Source organism: Colossoma macropomum, unplaced genomic scaffold, assembly GCF_904425465.1.
Source record: "Colossoma macropomum unplaced genomic scaffold, Colossoma_macropomum, whole genome shotgun sequence".
Lineage (NCBI taxonomy): Eukaryota > Metazoa > Chordata > Actinopteri > Characiformes > Serrasalmidae > Colossoma > Colossoma macropomum.
The window spans coordinates 2138225-2157641 of NW_023494804.1; the positions used below are offsets into that span (position 1 = coordinate 2138225).

Genomic DNA, 19417 nt, shown 5'->3' on the forward strand with positions numbered 1-19417 from the left:
CTATACGGTCAGTGGAGCCGATAAAGTGGACAGTGAGTAGAGAAACAAGGAGGTGGTATTAATGTTTTAGCAGACAATAATTTGCCAAATAAATAATTGTGATAAACATTTATATGCAGCTATTAAAGTAGAAGCCTGGAGTGGCTAAATGGGCCGATTATGATGCCTCCTAGCTGTAGATATTTAGTAGCTCATAACTAACATCGGACACAGTCGAGCTCACGTAAACAAACTTTACTCACTGCTGCCCTCCGAAGGTGTGATAGCAGCAGGCAGACGTTAGAACCTTTTGTTGTTGTTGTTAAACCACTGACAGCTCTCAATAAATATGTGAAGGTTTTACTTATTAAAACACCCAAATCACACTTAGTTTGTTGCTAAACATACATTTGTGAACTGTGGACTGTAATTGAGGTCAGGCGGTTATGTAAGAGTTGTGACAGGCCTATACACTGTTGTTTTATGAAATGTGGAACATAATACAGGGTGATTATAAAAGATTCATCCGACAACCGTGAGTCGCCTAGGAACCAATCACAATCCAATTGAAAGAGGGGGTCATAGAGTCTCTGACTGTCAGTGGAAGATGGCTCCCTTCAGTCTGAGAGGAGATGAGACCCCTGAGCAGAAAGCGTTCTGCGTTCTCCACTTCAATAAGAGTGAATCCGTCATAACTGTGCAGTGTGATTTTCGTGGGCAGTGAAGCTCCAACAGCTCAGAGCGTTCGGCGTTGGTTCCACAACACTGGATGATCTCCGAAATCGCACTGAAAGAGCCGTGAGTGCAGCGACACCCGACATGCTCAATCCAGTATGGGATGAGTTTGACTATGGCGTTGATGTTGTCTGTACAGCTGGAGGAGGTTCATACTGAGACCCTGTACAATTACATAATAAACTTTATGCTCATTTAAACCATTTACAGTTCACTGCATTGATCTGCAATGATTTCCAAGTGAAAAATCATTTTGAAATCGAATCTTTTTGAATCAGCCTGTATTATTACAGATGGATATTTACATAACGCCACGTCCTTACATTGTATAGAGACGTGTGTGTGTGTGTGTGTGTGTGTGTGTGTGTATGTGTGTATGTGTGTATGAGACCCAAATCTCCAGACAGACAGGGAGAGGAGAGGATGTGGCTGGACAACAAAAAAAACAGGAAAACCCCCAAAACCCGCCGTCACCTGATACGAGAGTTTCCCAAACCAGAGAGACAGTTTCTCTCTCTGTCTGTGTGTGTTGTTCATTTTTGTACACAGAACATTTCCGCTCTCTTCCTTTATCCCATTTGACGGCGTTTCTTCGTAATGACAAAGTGGAACGGTATGAGAACCGAACCCAAACATATAAAAGCAAAGCAGAAAAACAACAGACAATAACAATAACCGCTCAGATTCAGCATCAGACTGACGGACAGATGAATGTTTGGCACCGCGAGAGACAGCTTGGTTTTGCATCTCAGACATAATATGATTTTCATCACTGCATTATGAATGATCATTTCTGAATGTCTTTAATAAAAACAAGCGTCTTCGTCAGTTTGTAATAACAGAACATATTACAGTATGAAACAGCAGGTTTGTTTATTAATAGGAAACTCTGTTGCACTGTTGATGTTTATCTTTTCTGCGTAAAGAAAACCATACGGCTGCGTTCATAATCGTTTCCATGGACACAATAAATAAACAAAACGCTATGAAAATTAAGTTATTTAACTTTTTTCAACTCATTTATTTATAAAATAGAAATAAGACGAGACTTCAAAATAAGAAGAGACTGAAAATATGGGGGGAGCAATAATGTAATATTATTAGGTGGTCCTGAGACCAATACTGAAGAGGACCAGTGGGCCTGTGATGGCACTTTGTCATAAAGATCAATGAAAAAATAAATAACTTGATAACAATGAAATTTTTGAATGGTAAACAATATTAATACAAGCGCACTGAAACATCTTCGTAAATTTTTTGCCCCAAAAACAAAAATCAACTTCTCTCTCTTTGTGATGATCCAGCTCAGAATTCCAGTTCACTTCCTGAATCTGTAGAGTCGCTCTTTCCATTCCATCTTATCACGAGGTCATACGAGACTCACATCCGGAGTTATGAGCCTATGAAGAGGGGCTGAGATACACGTCATCTGCCTCTCACCGTGTGGAGCTGGTGGATTGGTGTGTCCATCTACATTCTGTGTGAAACTGACCGATGGACACTCAGGAAATGACTGACCGTCACGCTGGAAACCCTTCATTCTTCATTCAGTCCACATCGGAGACTCATGTGAAACGGCGTGCAGAGAGTTTACAGCTGCTGAAGCTGCTGCAGCGGTTTTGGAAAGTAGTGATGAAGATAACGGAGCATTTAGACATGAAACATATGAGGATCATGATATATGAAGAGCTTTAAAGGAGGATTTAAGAAGATATGAACAAATCGAGAATAAGTTGAAAGGCTCAAAGGTGAAAGTTGACTATTACTGCCTCAACTAAATAATAATAATAATAATAATAATAATAATAATAATAATGATAATAATAATAATAGTGTCTCTCTCTCTCTCTCTCTCTCTCTCGCTCTCTCTCTCTCTCTCTCTCTCTCTCAGATATCTGTCTGTTTAAGGGAATATAAACGAGGCTGATTATTCATCTATCAGACAGATGAATGCGTGTGGGTAATAAGAGCGCTGTGTCTGAGTTATCGTGTGCTGAGGTCACAGAGTTAATGCCTCTCTCTGTTTACAAACGCCTCTTCGTTTTCTCTCCATCTGTAGACAGCGGGCCACCGCGGCTCTGTACATCCGTCTCGGACCAAAACAAAATCAGATCTGTTAAAGTCGCTGAGTGAAAAACGAAATCAGGCCTCAAACTTTGTTTTTTGTATTTAATTATCTTTGTTCCTCCAGCCCCACGCAGGAACTCCTAACCCAGTCCTGCCCTGGCAGTGCGAGTAGAATCTGCATCAGTTTTTTGGTTTTCTTTCATGTAGCGCACCTGATTCAGCTCTGTGGAGCTAAAGGGAATCATAAACCTGTCTGTTATTTGTGTAATACATGTGTACAACGTGGGTAGTCTGTCCTAAATAATTACCAATACATATAAAAACAAGATATTTGTTTATATATAAACAAATATATGTGGAGTTTTAATATAGGTGGAGTTTTAGGCCCACTGTTAAAAAAAAATAAAAATAATGGAGTTAGAGAATAAAGTCGGAAAGTTACAAGAATAAAGTCATAATATTTGGAGGATAAAGTGGGCTAACTGTAGGGGGGCTAACTGTAGGGGGCTGCCATAACGCGTTGGGGTCTCGGTTGCTGTCCTGGCGCCGGAGCTCCACTCACTCCTGTCTCTCTGTGGATCATTTTGATCATCGTTCTCACTGTCTGTGAAACTTCATGCCCTCTTTGAATGGGGGGAGATGGAGCCCCGATAGCCGTGTAGACGACCCTGCCTGAGATTCTCCTTCAACAACACAGACAGACAGTTTCCTCCGAGTCCGTCTGGCTCTTTATTCTAGATAAACACAGTTTCCTGCTCAGCCGTTTCAGCCGGTTCTTATACTAATAACAGGCTGGTGCTGATGTGCAGGAGAGACAGGGAGACTGAGTGTTTCTTTATGGGTGAATCCATATGAAAGTAGAACTCCACCAACTCACCGCCCCTCATTTAACACCAGGAGGTGCTGCCTTCACTTCGCAAAGACTTTGGCCTCAATATTGCAGCTTTTTCTGGTAAAATCCCACTTTATTGTTGTAATTTATGTTCTGACTTTATTCTCAAAGTCTACTGTTTTTAATTTTTTAACAGTGCCCCTACAGTTCAGTTGTAATATAGAGAGCTGACGCCGCTGCTTTACATTCACAACAACTCACTGCAGCCTGTTTCGATTATGACTCATCAATCGTTGACATATCTAGAACTTTCAAAAGGACTAGAGTGACGTTTATTCTCATGAAATTTGTCCAAAATGTAATTGGTTGATTCCTCTGTCCTCTAATTATGTCAGCAGTTAATCTAACGTATAAGGCCTTTAGTCCAGCTCCCGAAGTCCCGACCAATCGGAGAGCTCACTTGACTTTATCTGCCTAGATACCACAGAGAAAACAATCCTGATTGGACAGTTTTGTTTCCAAACAAAACTTAGCAAAGAAATAAGAGTGTTACTGCAGTGCTTGCAGTGTTTAGGTCTTACAGTGATGATGATTCTGTTAAAAAAATTAACTAAAATTACTTCCTTTAGTCGCCAGGAATCGTTAGGTCTTCTCTGAAGGTTCTGGAAGGTTCTGAGGGTTCCTCTCTGATGTGCCTCCTCTGGTGTTTCCCTTCCCCTAATCACGATCTGTATCATAAAAATGTCAACAAGTGTCATGATGTCATTTTTGCCATATCGCCTGTACTTCGTAACCCTATCTGTTTACCTGCTGCCCGCAGTGCGAACGATGCCGTCCACCCGAAAAGGAAAGTTGTTTTGATTTTGAGGTGTGCGCTTGTTTGTTTGTCCGTATGATTGTGTTTGAAGTCTCCAGTCGCCGCGTAACCCCCTCGTGCCGTCTCCTGATTGGCCGAGAGGCCGATAAGCTCTCAGAAATGCGTGAGGCGTGATAACGGCCGCTCACCTGCGGCCTATCAGATTCTTTCATCTGGGTTACCGTGGCGATAAAGCTGTCAGATCAGATGGAGTTCGGTGTTTGCAGGCAGGATCAGCACGCCATGCTCAACGAAAAAGGAGAGGAGCGAAAAGTGAGCGAGATTTTTCCGCTCTTTTACGCCCCGCTGAACGTGTGAGGTTGTTACGAGGAGAGAGAGAGAGAGAGAGAGAGAGAGAGAGAGAGAGGGAGAGAGAGGGAGAGAGAGAGAGAGAGAGGGAGAGAGAGGGAGAGAGAGGGGAAGGGTTAATGTGGTGGTGAAAACAGAGAAGATGGAGAGAAGATAAAAGGAGCAAAATCTGACTCTTATTTATTATTCTGCCTTTTATTTGCGCTGTGCAATAGTCTAAGGCTTCTGAGAAAGTCATATGAAAGTCTATTTTTCGGGCCTTATTTATTTATTTATTTATTTATTTATTTATTTTTTACTGAGGTGTGCAAAAGTTTGTGCATTCCCCAACAGACGACATGATGTTGTTGATTCTCTGAGTGTAAATAAGTGAACACGTCCTCTACAGTGACGCACTACTGCACATTTTAATACACAATTACTGTTTATTTGCTGAAAAAAAAGATGAAATGTGGTCTTAGGACACCTTTAATATTTTTATGCATGTTTTATTTTTTCCCCCCAATATGCTGAATCCAGCAAAACACCATACTGAAGTGTGTTCTCTGTAGAGGGTGTATTAACTTCTTTTCACTTAGAAAATCAGTACATCGTCATTTAGGTGCACAAACTTTTGCATACGACTGTATTTGTATTTAGTTAATAAACAGCACGTTGTGATTATGTATGTAGTGTATAATTTGAACCATTTCCAATTTTGCTTTATGTAATCAATACTCTTACTGTATTGCTTGTGTTCAATACAGTGTGATTCCTATTTTAATGTGTTTGTTTGTATTTATTCTGATTTTTATGGAGTTTTTGCTGGGAGAATCAAATTTACCACCCAGACTTTTGCGCAGTTCTTTGTTCTGGAACATGCTGGTCTGCAGTGTTTTTTTTTGGTCGCTGTTGTGACAAAACGCCCACAATAGTGACTTTTCAGGGGGAATAAAAACATTCCCAACTTTGATTAGTATTTAAAAGAACAGGAGTTTTTTAGGTACAAAATAATGCTGTTCAGCAGCGACAAGAAAAAATACTGCATAATCTGTATAGCTATTCATTATTATTATTATTATTATTATTATTATTATCAGAATTTTTGCTGTTGTTGCTGCTATTATTATTATTATTATTATTATTATTTAAAAATATTGAGGGTGGGGAGTCATATGGCTGTTTTGATGGATCGAGGCTGCTGTCACAGGATCCTGTATATCGCTGCTGTCCAAAAAAATAGGTACCTACATTTGTTTGTAATTTTTTTTTTCTTCTGCATGATTTGAGCTCAAAACTTTGAGCTGCTCTTTACACTGTATAAAAATTTGATGATGAATGGACCAATAAAAATGCGTCTAATTGACTTAGAATAAAATCTCTTTAACTTATACTTGAAAGTGAGTAATGTTTTTGCTCTCTCCTGAAAAGTTACCATTTGGAGATACTTGTTTTTATTTGGAGTTTTGGCTAGAACAGTATACTCTCTCTGTCTCTCTCTCTCTCTCTCTCATATATATATATATATATATATGTGTGTATGTGTGTGTGTGTGTGTGTGTGTGTGTGTGTATATATATATATACTGCTCAATGGTGATGACAGTTTGGGAATTTAGTGTAAGGAGCTGGAGAACGAACTGCCGACTGTGCAGCGAGTTAACATAGCTGCTCGTTAAGGAACTATAATTTGGTGAAGGAACTGCGAACATTAAAACATATTAAACGCCGCGTTCACGGCCCAGTTTATTAATTTATTACTTTATTTATTTAACTGTTGTATAAAAGCAATAGAACACTTGAGGAGTGTGTTATCGCCAATAACATCACGGCTGTGATGATCTACGGTGACTAGATCACAGCCATGATGTTATTTAGCGATAACACGCAACCTCTGTGTTCTGTTGCTTAGATATATACATACACACATGCGCACACACACACACGTGTATATATATATATAAATATGTATATATATGTGTGTGTGTATATATTTATGTTTTTGTAAATAACACTGAATCATACAGAGTCAGAAACCATATAATCAGGTCTGTTAGAGATACTGAACACCTCCACACACTCTGAGGTGAATGGTATAAGCTTTCATTACATGCAGATCAGAGTGAAGTTGTTTCTGGCTGAAGTATCGCTGTGAGGCTGCTGTTAATACTCTTCTTAGCTCTGAATTGAGTTGGCAAGTTTTTGTTTTCCCCTCAATGTGTTGCAAATGGTATTGCAATCATTAAATGCAACTGTATAATTATATAACTGTAATATATAACCAGATGCATATTTCTTTTATTCAGTGCATCATTAAAAAAACACAATAAGCAGAGAGGTGACGAATAAATGGAAAAAGCAGCTGAGGAGCAGCTGCGGGCGCCGATGTTGTGATGAGGTATGTGTGTAGGACGTCTGATTTCCGGAAAGCGTGGCAGCGTGAAGATGAGGGAGATGGCGTGGAACTATCACTCTAATCACTTAAACACGTTTAACACATTCACCTTACAGAGCGCGTCCGGAGATCCGCTTCAGCAACGGTCCTTTACCCCGTTATCTCATCTGAGAAAGAATAACAGTGCGAGAGGTGCGTATACACGGAGAATGTGTGAAAGGGAGAGAGAGAACAGAGATACAATCGTGTTCAGAAGTGTGAACACTCCCCGGGTGAATGACATGTTTGTGTTGACTGTAAATAAGTGAACATGTTTCTACAGAAACGCACTCCTGCACATTTTAGTACACAGTTACTGCTTATTTACTCAGTTTCACACAGTGAACATATACATTCTAATATATAATACACTGAGCCATGTCTTCTGAGTTTATATGGAATGTTGATGATGGAAAATAGTGGAAAATCTGAAATAATAAGTTTTCTTTGGGGACTATTTTGCCGCACAGTGCCCTGCATATTATGTATCCCTTCACTATGAATGGATTTTAAGGCCAAATCTTCTCAAAACTATCATATCAGTCATCAGGCAGTGAATTCATAACCATTTCATGTAGTAACTTTCTGTGAGGGAGCTTTTAGAGGTGGACGTCTGGTTCCCATCACCACCACTGTGAACAGTTCTGACTCTCATTGCTGGTACAGACATTCAGTTTGTATAATCTCCATAGAAAAGCATTGATCAATAGAATGGGACTCTGGAGCAGCTGCACATGATCCTAAGGTCTCCATGTCCAATGCTAAGCATGGGCTAGAGGGGCATAAAGCCCTGCAGCATTGGGCTGAGGAGCAGTGGAACTGTGTTCTCTGGAGTGATGGAGCCCCATCCAATACTTTTGGGATGAGTTGGAGGTCCAGAACTGACCATCTAAGGCTGAACAATTTGGAGAAAATATCTAATTGCGATTTTTCTGACCACTATATATAAAATTGCACTGTTTTACATTGCAATTTTGATTAACCGTTTTTTTTAATCTTTCAGTTCTACGTTCATCCAAGGTCAGTACCTGACCTCACTAAAGGTCTTGTGGCTGAATGTGGTCAAAACCCAAGGATTTGGGTTGCGTATTCCATTTTTAGGCTGCTTTTAGGCTTTGTTCACAGAGCAGGTGAGTCAGATGTGTGTCTGTGTGTCAGTGTGAACAGATAAACACACTGAATCTGACATTTTCAATTCTGGTTTGAGACGCTTTCATATGTGGTACTGAAATCCGATACGTATTCGATCTGTAGCAGTGCGACTCAGTCTGAACAGCCAGATCGGAATTCATGCGACTTTTACGTCAATCCAACTCGACATTTGTCATAATTTCTCACTGCTGAGACTCATAAACATTTAGTCTGATGTTTCTGTACAAAAAATAGAAGAGACTCATCCAAAACCCTCCGTGTTTAAAGAGATTTAGAAAGAAATGGCCGAACGCGGCCGCAGGAAGACGATGCTGCAGCATCAAGGAAAAGTCTGAAAGCAAAGTTTAAAGAATTAAAGAAGACGTGAACCAAAGAAGTGACCGTGGCTGAATAACGTGCCCTTTTTACTCAAACACATTCTGGGTGATGAGCCCAGCTGTCAGTCAGTGAAGCTTCATGATGGCTCCTGTGATGCTGGTGAAGATGAAGCTGATCCTCCGGGAGCGACTGGCGTTCGTTGGCGGTCGTGATTGTTTACCTCTGGATGAGCCGTGAAGCAGCGTGACGCTCTGATCTTCTGCGCATGTGGGTCAGTTTAGGAGCTGATCTGTTCAGACTGATGTCGCATACAGATCACATTTAAAAGATAATCTGAACAGCCAAACAAAAACATCGGATTTGGTGAGAAAATCAGATTTGGGCCACTTTTATCTGCTGTGTGAACACAGCCTACTGAGATGCGCTGTGCAGTACTGCAGGCCTGGCCAGTTTCACCAGCAATAGGGGCGGCATTTACACAGCAGGTAAAAAGCTACGTTCACATTACAAGCCTCGTTGCTCAAATCTGATTTTTTGCTCAAATCCGATCTCTCTGACACGATGGTTCACCCTCGTTTAGGTAAATGAATCAAATCTGTCATTAATGTGATGAACCGGCGTCCTGAAATGACCCTCATGAGCTCATCCTACTCAGTAACGTCACGTGAATGAATCACGTTCATCATCAGCACAAACTAACGAGCAGAACGAGCTTCGCTGAGAAGATAATTAACTCTGATCAGCTCTCAGCTTCATTATTAGAGCGAGACGAAGGAGAAAAAGGTGAGATGAGCTGCTTTTCCACCGTTTACAGGCTTTAACTTCTGTTCAGTGCTGCTGCCATGGTAACGCTGAATGACGGCGCAGCGCAGTGGAACAAAAGCACATGAATTCTGTTCTGAGCGTCACATTAAGGTCACATGGCCACGAATCGGATACGTATCCGATCTAGAACCACATATGAAAGTGGCTCAGGTCGGATTTGAAAAGATCAGATTTGTGTCCACACAGCTCTGAAAACATCAGATCTGAGTCACATCAGGGCAAAAAATCAGATTTGTGCCACATCAGAGTGGGAATGTGAACATATGCAAAGTCTGATATTCTCACCAAATCTGATTTTGTTTTATTTGGCTGTTCTCAGTGTCTTTTAAATGCGATCTGTGTGCTACATCAGTCTGAACAGATCAGCTCCTAAACTGACTGTATGCGCAAAAAAAAGGTTCACGTGGCTCATCCAGAGATAAACAATCAAAGTGGAGTCAGCAGTAAGAGTCGCTCTCAAAGCTCTCAGTTTCATCTTCTCCAGCATCTCAGGAGCTGAGAAGTTCTGTGTTAGAGCTCACCGTGAAAAGGGCGCGTTATTTGGTTCTTTGGTTCTTTGGTTTGTTTCCTTGGTTTACCTCAGACTTTTCCCTTTTCTTTGACACTGCAGCCTCTTCCGGCTGCGTTCGTCCATTTCTTTCAAAATCTCTTCGAACTTGAAGCGAGTTGGATGAGTGTCTTCTAACTTTGTACAGAATCAGCCCAAATGTTATGCGAAATTATGACAAATGTTGAGTTGGATTGATGTAAAAGTCGCAGGAATTCCGATCTGGCAGTTCGGATTTCAGTACCACATATGAAAGCGTCTCAAATCGGAATTGAAAATATCAGATTCAGTGTGTTTATCTGTTCACACTGACACACAGACACACATCTATGTCACACATGAGGAAAAAGATGGGATTTTAGCCATTTTTACCTGCTGTGTGAACAAAGCCTCATAGCTACCAGTCTCATGTTTTCTCAGGTCGTTGTCTCACTTGTCCCGAATGCTGGAGTCCGCACTCGATTCTGGGCTGGTTTGGGGGAGGGGCTCATTATCGCTGGTTTGGTTTCACAAGAATTACTACAAACCATCCGTCTCTTGTCTGCATGCAGGTTTGCAGAATGGTTGACGCAGCTTCATCCGTTTGCTGCTTTTTATTATTTTCCTTTTATACAAACACTTAAGCGCCGCAGAACAGAGCCTCTAAAGTTCACGGTGTTGCACCGTGCAGGAGCTCCTGCAAACATGGACCCATTCTCTTATGGGAGGGCATTCGCCCAGTCGCGGTCACTGTACACGCAGAGTTATCTGGAAACGAACCCAAACCACTGATTTCAGGAGGACCAGAGATCGGTTCACTGGACCACTCCCGGGTTTGAAGACAGCTTTTACGCTTGATCAAACGTAGGGCTGAACGATTTGCGGAAAATATCTAATTGCGATTTTTCTGACTAACATTGCAAAATTTAATTTGCAATTATTATAAGGTGTAATATTCAGTCCTATTTTTTTTTGGGCCAAAAAGTTCCGAATATCCACATCTTCTGGCTTGAGGCTCGAGCCCTGAATGTAGTGACCCAAACTGCCAGTAGGTTGTGGTTGTGATGTCACAACACATGGAGGTTTGGTTGCCTCTGATTGGTTTAACTCATCTACAGGCACTTCACATGCTCAGTTTCTACTCTTAAAACTTAAGATGTTTCTGGAAAATTTGCAGCTCTTGCGATTTAAACAGGGGGCTCTTAAATTGTGATATAAAAATGATTAATCTTTCAGGCCTAACTAAACCTACCGAACTCACAGAGCAAGCGGTTCTGGATCCGGAAGAAACTCTAGTGTAACGCCCTCAGTGTAACTTTTCATAAATGTTCTCCAGTGCAAGTCTGTTCACGTTCTTGATATTGAGAAACACTGGTGCTCTCTTTTTAGCCCCCACTGAGTGACTCTGTCTTTCACCCCCCCTCCACTGACCTATGAACGATGGCTACAGTGAATAATGGCGAATAATGGCTGTAATAAGTGAATAGCGGCTGTAATGACTGTCTGATTGTCTGATTGTCTGATTGCTTGCTCGTGTTGTTATTGTTCAGGGGAAGTGGAAGTGCCTGCGCTGGGACTGAAACAGACCCTCGGTGACTCTTTGTTTACTCTGACACGTCGTTAATTGACTTTGTAGACTGATGCCTCTGGGTTTGATTTGAATTCGAGCAGAGTAGCGTCGCTACTTCATACTGCTGCTGAACTTCAGAACAAACTGCACTGCTCGAAAGTGTGTTGGCAACTTTTCTGTAAATATCTCCAAAGCGTCTCTCACTTTAGACAATAAGAGCTGTGGCGATTTGGGGATTTGGAGACCCCTCTGGTGGAAATGTGTAATTGCACAGAGAACAACCTTCTTGCTAGCCTAGCAGCCACCTCAAATAGCTTTGCAACACCTCAGCAACCACCTGGGATAGCATAGCACTGTTCTAGCCACACCTCAGCAACCACCTGGGATAGCATAGCATTGGCCTAGCAACACCATAGCATTGGCTTGGCAACACCTTAGCAACCATCTGGGATAGCATAGCACTGTTCTAGCAGCACCTCAGCAGCCACCATGGATAGCATAGCATTGGCCTAGCAACACCATAGCATTGGCCTAGCAACACCTTAGCAACAACCTGGGATAGTACAGCAATAGCCAGCAGCACCTTAGCAACCATTTGGGATAGCATAGCACTGTTCTAGCAACACCTTAACAACCAGCTGGGATAGCATAGCATTGGCCTAGCAACACCTAAACAACCACCATGGATAGCATAGCATTGGCCTAGCAACACCTTAACAACCATCTGGGATAGCACAGCAATAGCCAGCAACACCTTAGCAACCATCTGAGATAACATAGCATTGGCCTAGCAACACCTTAACAACCACCTGGGATAGCACAGCAATAGCCGGCAACACCTTAGCAACCATCTGGGATAGCATAGCATTGGCCTAGCAACACCTAAACAACCACCATGGATAGCATAGCATTGGCCTAGCAACACCTTAGCAACCACCTGGGATAGCACAGCAATAGCCGGCAACACCTTAGCAACCATCTGAGATAGCATAGCATTGGCTTAGCAACACCTTAACAACCACCTGGGATAGCACAGCAATAGCCAGCAACACCTAAGCAACTACCTTGGAAAGTATAGCCTTGGCCCAGCAAAGCCTTAGCGACCACCTGGGAAAGCGTAGTGTTGGCCTAGCAACACCTTAGCAACCACCATGGATAGCATAGCACTGTTCTAGCAACAGCTTAGCAACCACCTGGGATAGCACAGCAAAAGCCAGCAACACCTTAGCAACCATCTGGGATAGCATAGCATTGGCCTAGCAACACCTTAACAACCACCAAGCATAGCATAGCCTTCACAACCAATTTCTGAAAGAACCCAATGCAGGGAACTGCATACCTGAACATGTGGAGCAGAGCACCATGCAAGAGGCCTTTGTTCACAGAATTGTCCGGTTACAGTGGACGAAGAGACAGACAAACTGGACTGGACACGTGTTATCTGGTTTCTGCCTGTGTGTGAATGATGCTTGGTGTTGTGTCCATCGTAGACCTCAGGAAGCCTTCAGTGAGGACGGTGAGCAGGTGTGGTTCAAGCTGAGGAGCTCTGTGATGTTCTGGGGGTGTTTTAATTACGCAGAAATGGGTTCTTTGGTTGAGGTGACAGTAAATTTGACCCACAGTGCCGACATCGAGCTGCCGGACAACCAGATTTTGCCTTTTGCTCATCATCTGACCAGAACATAACGCTCCTATCCCTGCATTCCAAGGGCTGCAAAAGTGACTGATTGGCATGATGAACATTCAGGAGCGTTCACACATCTGGACCTACAGAATCCCCAGATTTGAATCCTCTTGAAAATCTGTGGGACCACCAGGAACAACGAGTAAGACCCCAGGGAGGGCATCCACGAAATCTGGCGCAGTTCTTTGGTGCAAGAGTGGCTGAACAGCTACACCAGTGCAACAGCGCACTCTAGGTTGTTCATCGAGAACAACATCACGTCAGCTCTCAGACCTGTCAGGCGTTTAAACCAACTTTGGGTCAAAAGGGCTTTTAATTGTAACTTGGAAAAGAAAACTATTCAATCATTGTATTTTATCTGCTATGTTTCATTACGTCTTTATAAATCAAGCGTGTTTTCCTTGCGCATTGAGGTCTGATGAGGTAGAAAACAGGCCGATGAATGAAGAACGGATGGGCTGAAAAACAAACACTCGTGTCAAAGGGACACATGTGCGTCCGCCGTTAATCTTTTAACGATCCCCGTGGACTAATTAAAGTTAACGAGGCCGTACGCTTTGTACTGACGGAGAAAACAAACCCCTGACTGTCTGACCTCATGCTGGTCTCTGTCGTTCGCTCTCTGTCCTTTTTCATTATTCTCAGTTTGTTTGTTTCTGCTTTTCACCCAGAGCTATAAAATACGCTCCTGTCGTTAGAGGAGATCATACTGCTTTGCTTTGGTTGCACTCACATCTGTGCGACTGTGCGTGCGCGGTAAGCACTTCGACAGACGTTGCGTGTTGTTTTTATTTAGACGCTGTTTTGTGACTCGGTGTTGTTTTCTGTTTAAATGGTGATGAGGTAAAAATAATGACTGCAGTAAAAGCTTTATATCCCTGTGCAGATTTCACTGGAGTTTTAACCTGATGTATCATCTTCATCATTTGTGTTCTCTCTCTCTCTCTCTCTCTCTAGACTGCATACAGCCCAGCGGGCGATCAAACAGACGCAGGTCACTGTCCAGAGGATTGGGAAGGAGATTGAGGAGAAGCTGAGGACGACAGCGGCCTGCACAGAGCGGGTGAGAGATTCACACTGAAGGACAAAACGAAAACCCAGAACAACTGAACAAACCCTGTGCAGACCAAACAAGCTCAAATAAACCCAGCACAGACCAAACAAGACCACACAGACCCAGTACAGACCAAACAAGACCACACAAACCCAGCATAGACTGAAGACCAAACAAAACCAGTACAGACCAAACAAGATCAAACAAACCCAGTGAAGACCAAACAAACCCAGTACAGACCAAACAAGACCACACAAAACCCAGTACAGACCAAACAAGGGCACACAAACCCAGTACAGACTAAAACAAGGCCACACAAAACCAGCATAGACTGAAGACCAAACAAAACCAGTACAGACCAAACAAGATCAAACAAACCCAGTACAGACCAAACAAGACCACACAAAACCAGCATAGACTGAAGACCAAACAAAACCAGTACAGACCAAACAAGATCAAACAAACCCAGTACAGACCAAACAAGACCACACAAAACCAGCATAGACTGAAGACCAAACAAAACCAGTACAGACCAAACAAGATCAAACAAACCCAATGTAGACCAAACAAAACCACACAAACCCAGTACAGACCAAACAAGACCAAACAAAACCAGTACAGACCAAACAAGACCAAACAAGACCACACAAACCCAGTACAGGCCAAACAAAACCACACAAACCCAGTACAGACCAAACAAGGCCACACAAAACCAGCACAGACTGAAGACCAAACAAAACCAGTACAGACCAAACAAGATCAAACAAAACCAGTACAGACCAAACAAGATCAAACAAACCCAGTATAGACCAAACAAGCGCACACAAACCCAGTACAGACCAAACAAGACCACACAAACCCAGTACAGACCAAACAAGACCACACAAAACCAGCATAGACTGAAGACCAAACAAAACCAGTACAGACCAAACAAGACCAAACAAGACCACACAAACCCAGTACAGACCAAAGAAGACCACACAAACCGAGTACAGGCCAAACAAAACCACACAAACCCAGTACAGACCAAACAAGATCACACAAACCAAATACAGGCCAAACAAAACCACACAAACCCAGTACAGACCAAACAAGATCACACAAAACCAGCACAGACTGAAGACCAAACAAGACCACACAAACCTGGTACATACCAAACAAAACCAGTACAGTCCAAACAAGACCACACAAACCTGGTACATACCAACAAAACCAGTACAGTCCAAACAAGACCACACAAAGCCAGCACAGACCACAGAAGACCAAACAAACTCAGTGTAGACCAAACAAGACCAAACAAACCCAGCACAGACTAAACAAAACCAGTACAGTCCAAACAAGACCAAACAAACCCAACACAGATCAAACAAGGCCACGCAAAGCCAGCACAGACCACAGAAGACCAAACATACCCAGCACAGACCAAACAAATCCACCACAGATGAAACAAGCCCAAACCGCCCTAACAGGCCAAACAAATCCAACACAGCCAAACAAATCCAGAGCAGCTAAACAGTGTAACACAATGACCAAAAGACTCTGAATGATATTATGCGTGTGAAGAATATCCTTTACATTTTGCCTTTTTTTGATCAAGTATAAACAGTTACACACCACCAGTTGAATGCACAGAAAGACGACCGTATCAGCTCCCGCTGTCGGAAGGTCAGACGGAGTCCGTTCAGTCTGGAGCTGGACGGCGTATCTGTGGAGGTGATTGTGAAGCAGGACGTCTGAGCAGAGCTGTGGTTTACTTTCTGCTTCCCGTTGGCCGAAAAATGTCAGGGATCTTTTACATTCCTCAGTAATTCCCTTATTTTTGGTATGATAACAAAACACTCGGGCCCTAATGTGATATTAGGCCGTCTGTAAAGTGTTTTTAGAGTTCAGTGTGGCCTGTTTTTGTGCCGCTGAGCTGCCTGGCGGTGTGTGTGTTTGCTTTTGTACGTTTTCAGGGCCTGACTTTGAAGGATATCCAGAAAAAGCTGGAATAACATACAAACGCAACAAAACAGTCAGAAAACTGACTTTGTGAAGTGCTTTTAACAAAAACTCTGTTTTTAAAACTGCGAGACTGATGAAACTTCTCATTATTATTATTATTATTACAATGTTATATTATTATTAGTAGTAGTATTAGTATTATTATTGTTTTTATTTTTATTAACATTGCATATAGTTATCTACATGTATAATACAGGCACTTATATATTATACATTTTTATAATAGAAATATTATACATTATAATATAAGTATACATAACTATGTAATTATATAGTTATGTAATATAGTTTATCGCTGCTGTCGGAACAAAACCTCGTATCTCCATTTTTAACGTTTTTCAGTTTTTTCATAATTTGAAAATGCCTGTTGTTCTTTACATTATGTGTAAATTTCTTGATGAATGGACCAAAAAAAACCGACCAAAATTGATGTGGAAAAACTCTGGTTCTGTTGACTTACATTAAAAGTACAGTATGTTTCTTCCTTCTCTTGTGAAGTTGCTATTTTGGAGATGCGAGGTTTTGGTCCGACAGCAGTGAGATATATAATGTAGTGTAATGCTGTGGATATGGTGGCAGTTGTGCTAAGCAGTTACAGTAATAAGTAGGGGGTGGGGGGTGGAGGGGGAGTAGGGAGGTGTGTGGTAACCAGCGGCTGTGTGTGTGTATTATATTACACAGATGCTCATAAATCTGTCGTTAGCTCCTCCTGTCCTGTGTTTTGGTGGATTTAGCGAAGCCTTTTCAGCCGCTCGGCGGAGCTCGGCCTGCCTCTGCGGTTCCTCTCTGACCGGATCCCTCAGGAGGAACTAAAGCAGAAAGAAAGAAAAGCATATTTAGGATTTTTCAGAGCTGCAGGGCTGCAGCTGTGAAAACGGAGCCAAGAGGGCAGATAGAGAACAGTGTGTTTATGGTAAACCAGCGACAGCTTCAAAGGGAAACTCCACTGCCCCCAGGGTAGTTACACCCCTACACCACCCCCCCAAAAAAAACACCTACTGTAACTCACACTCACACACACACTCACACACACACACACTCCACACACACACACTCACACACACTCTCACACACACACACATACACACACACACACACACACACCACACACACACTCACACACTCACACACACCACACACACACACACACACACACACACACACACACACTCACACTCACACACTCACACACACACTCACACACTCACACACACTCTCACACACCACACACCACACACACACACACACACACACACACACACACACACACACACTCACACACACACACACCACACACTCACAGTTCTTGTAAACCATTAGACATCTAGAGATATTTTGTTTTACTTTATCTTCAATTTGCATCCCATAATAGTTTGTGTCATTACTGGGGCTGTCAAACGATTAAAGTAACCAGGAACGTTCTTTTCCCGAAGGAAACGCAGAACGGTTACGCAGCCTAAATGGTTCCCACTTCTGCTAGGTTGTTGCTAGACGGTTACTATAGTATCCAAGGTCGTTGCTAAGGTGTTGCTAAGCGGTTGCTATGGTGTTTCAGGTGGTTGCTAAGGTTTTGCTAGGTGGTTGCTGTGGTACCTGTGGTCGTTGCTAGGGTGTTAAGCGGTTGCTATGGTATTTCAGGTGGCTGCTAGGCATATTCTAATTTTGAGTATTTTTCGAAGTTGAGCCAGGGGTGGAGTCAGCTGAAAGTAGTGGGGTGTAGTTAAAAGCTGTATTTGAACAGGAGGGCTACAGTCGGACTCAAAGCAGCAGTGCACTGCAGCTGGGCTTCAGCCTGGAACTACGGTTGGTTCAAAGGGTCAAACTAAGAAATTGTGAATATCCATTCAAGTTCAGCTCTGCATTTCTGACGCTTCCTTCTTTGTTTGGATGCCAAAAAGGTGGAACAATGTGAACTAGAGCTGCACAATATAGACAAAATACTAAAACTGTGATTATATCGTGGTTGTACTGCTGTGTAGATCAGTTATGATATGCCTTACAGTGCACTCACACTGGGGACTCGATAATGTGACACGGTTTAAGACTAGCCAGCAGGATTTCAACCAAAATTATAAACATTTTTTTGGATGCATGAACACCTTGATCCATTAACACACCCAGAGAAACTCGTGTGGAGCTGTGATTGGTCAGGATGCTCACAACAGCACACAGTAAACAACTCTGATTAATTACGAGGCTCATTTTGTCATTACAGTCGTCTGTGATATCAGTCTTGGATTGTTTTTATGTTTATATTGCAAAATTGTTCAAAAAGAAAAACTCAGAGCTCTGACCTAAACATAGGCGTGTGTGTGTGTGTGTGTGTGTGTGTGAGAGAGGGAGAGAGGGAGAGGGAGAGAGAGAGAGAGAGAGAGCTGCTGGTGGATGGAGGCTCTATCTGCTCTCTCCTCTGATAACAGGCATGAGATGTTGACGTTCCTATCAACAGACAGATCTCCCACCCCCCCTTCTCTCTCTCAGAGTCAGTGTGTGTGTGTGTGTGTGTGTGTATATATATATATATATATATATATATATATATATATATATATATATATATATATATGTATATGTGTGCATGTGTGTATATATAAATAAATATAAACAAAATATATACATATTTACAAAATACTCTGCATGCAGTTACACATTTTTACCAGAGACGTCTCCAAATCCCCAGAACTTACAAAGTGCAGCTTTAAAAAGCTCCTTATAGTGATGCAAGTTTGTTGTAACAGTAGCTATTTCTGCTTCGTACATTTAACACAGCTTTAGTACTAAGAGTCACGTTCTGTATAGAACCATGAAGACTTAAAGAACCATTTCCATGCTTAAATGGTTCTTTGCATGGTGAAATTGTTCTTTAGAGTGATGGAGAATGTGTTGCGGTTGTATATAGCACCATTTTTTTAAATGCTTGTGTAGCATCAAAAAAGTGTTCTTCTACTGTTACGATGTCAAGCTTATAACACTATAGGAACCCTGGTGCTATATATTCTCCATCAATCTGAAGAACCGTTTCACCATGCAAATGCAAGTGTTTGAGTGTTTGTGGTTCTTTGTCTTTACTAAAGAACCGTTAAAGAAGGCAAGA

The 19417-nt window shown here is 42.1% G+C and overlaps 1 protein-coding gene across 1 annotated transcript in view; it reads left to right on the plus strand.

The window, feature by feature from the left end:
* Positions 1–19417, plus strand: part of uvrag (UV radiation resistance associated gene) — a 180796-nt gene that overhangs the window by 33948 nt on the left and 127431 nt on the right. Inside the window, exon 7 of the mRNA XM_036594725.1 lies at positions 14223–14328. Coding sequence (XP_036450618.1) covers positions 14223–14328 — 106 coding nt within the window. The remainder of the gene's footprint in view (positions 1–14222; positions 14329–19417) is intronic.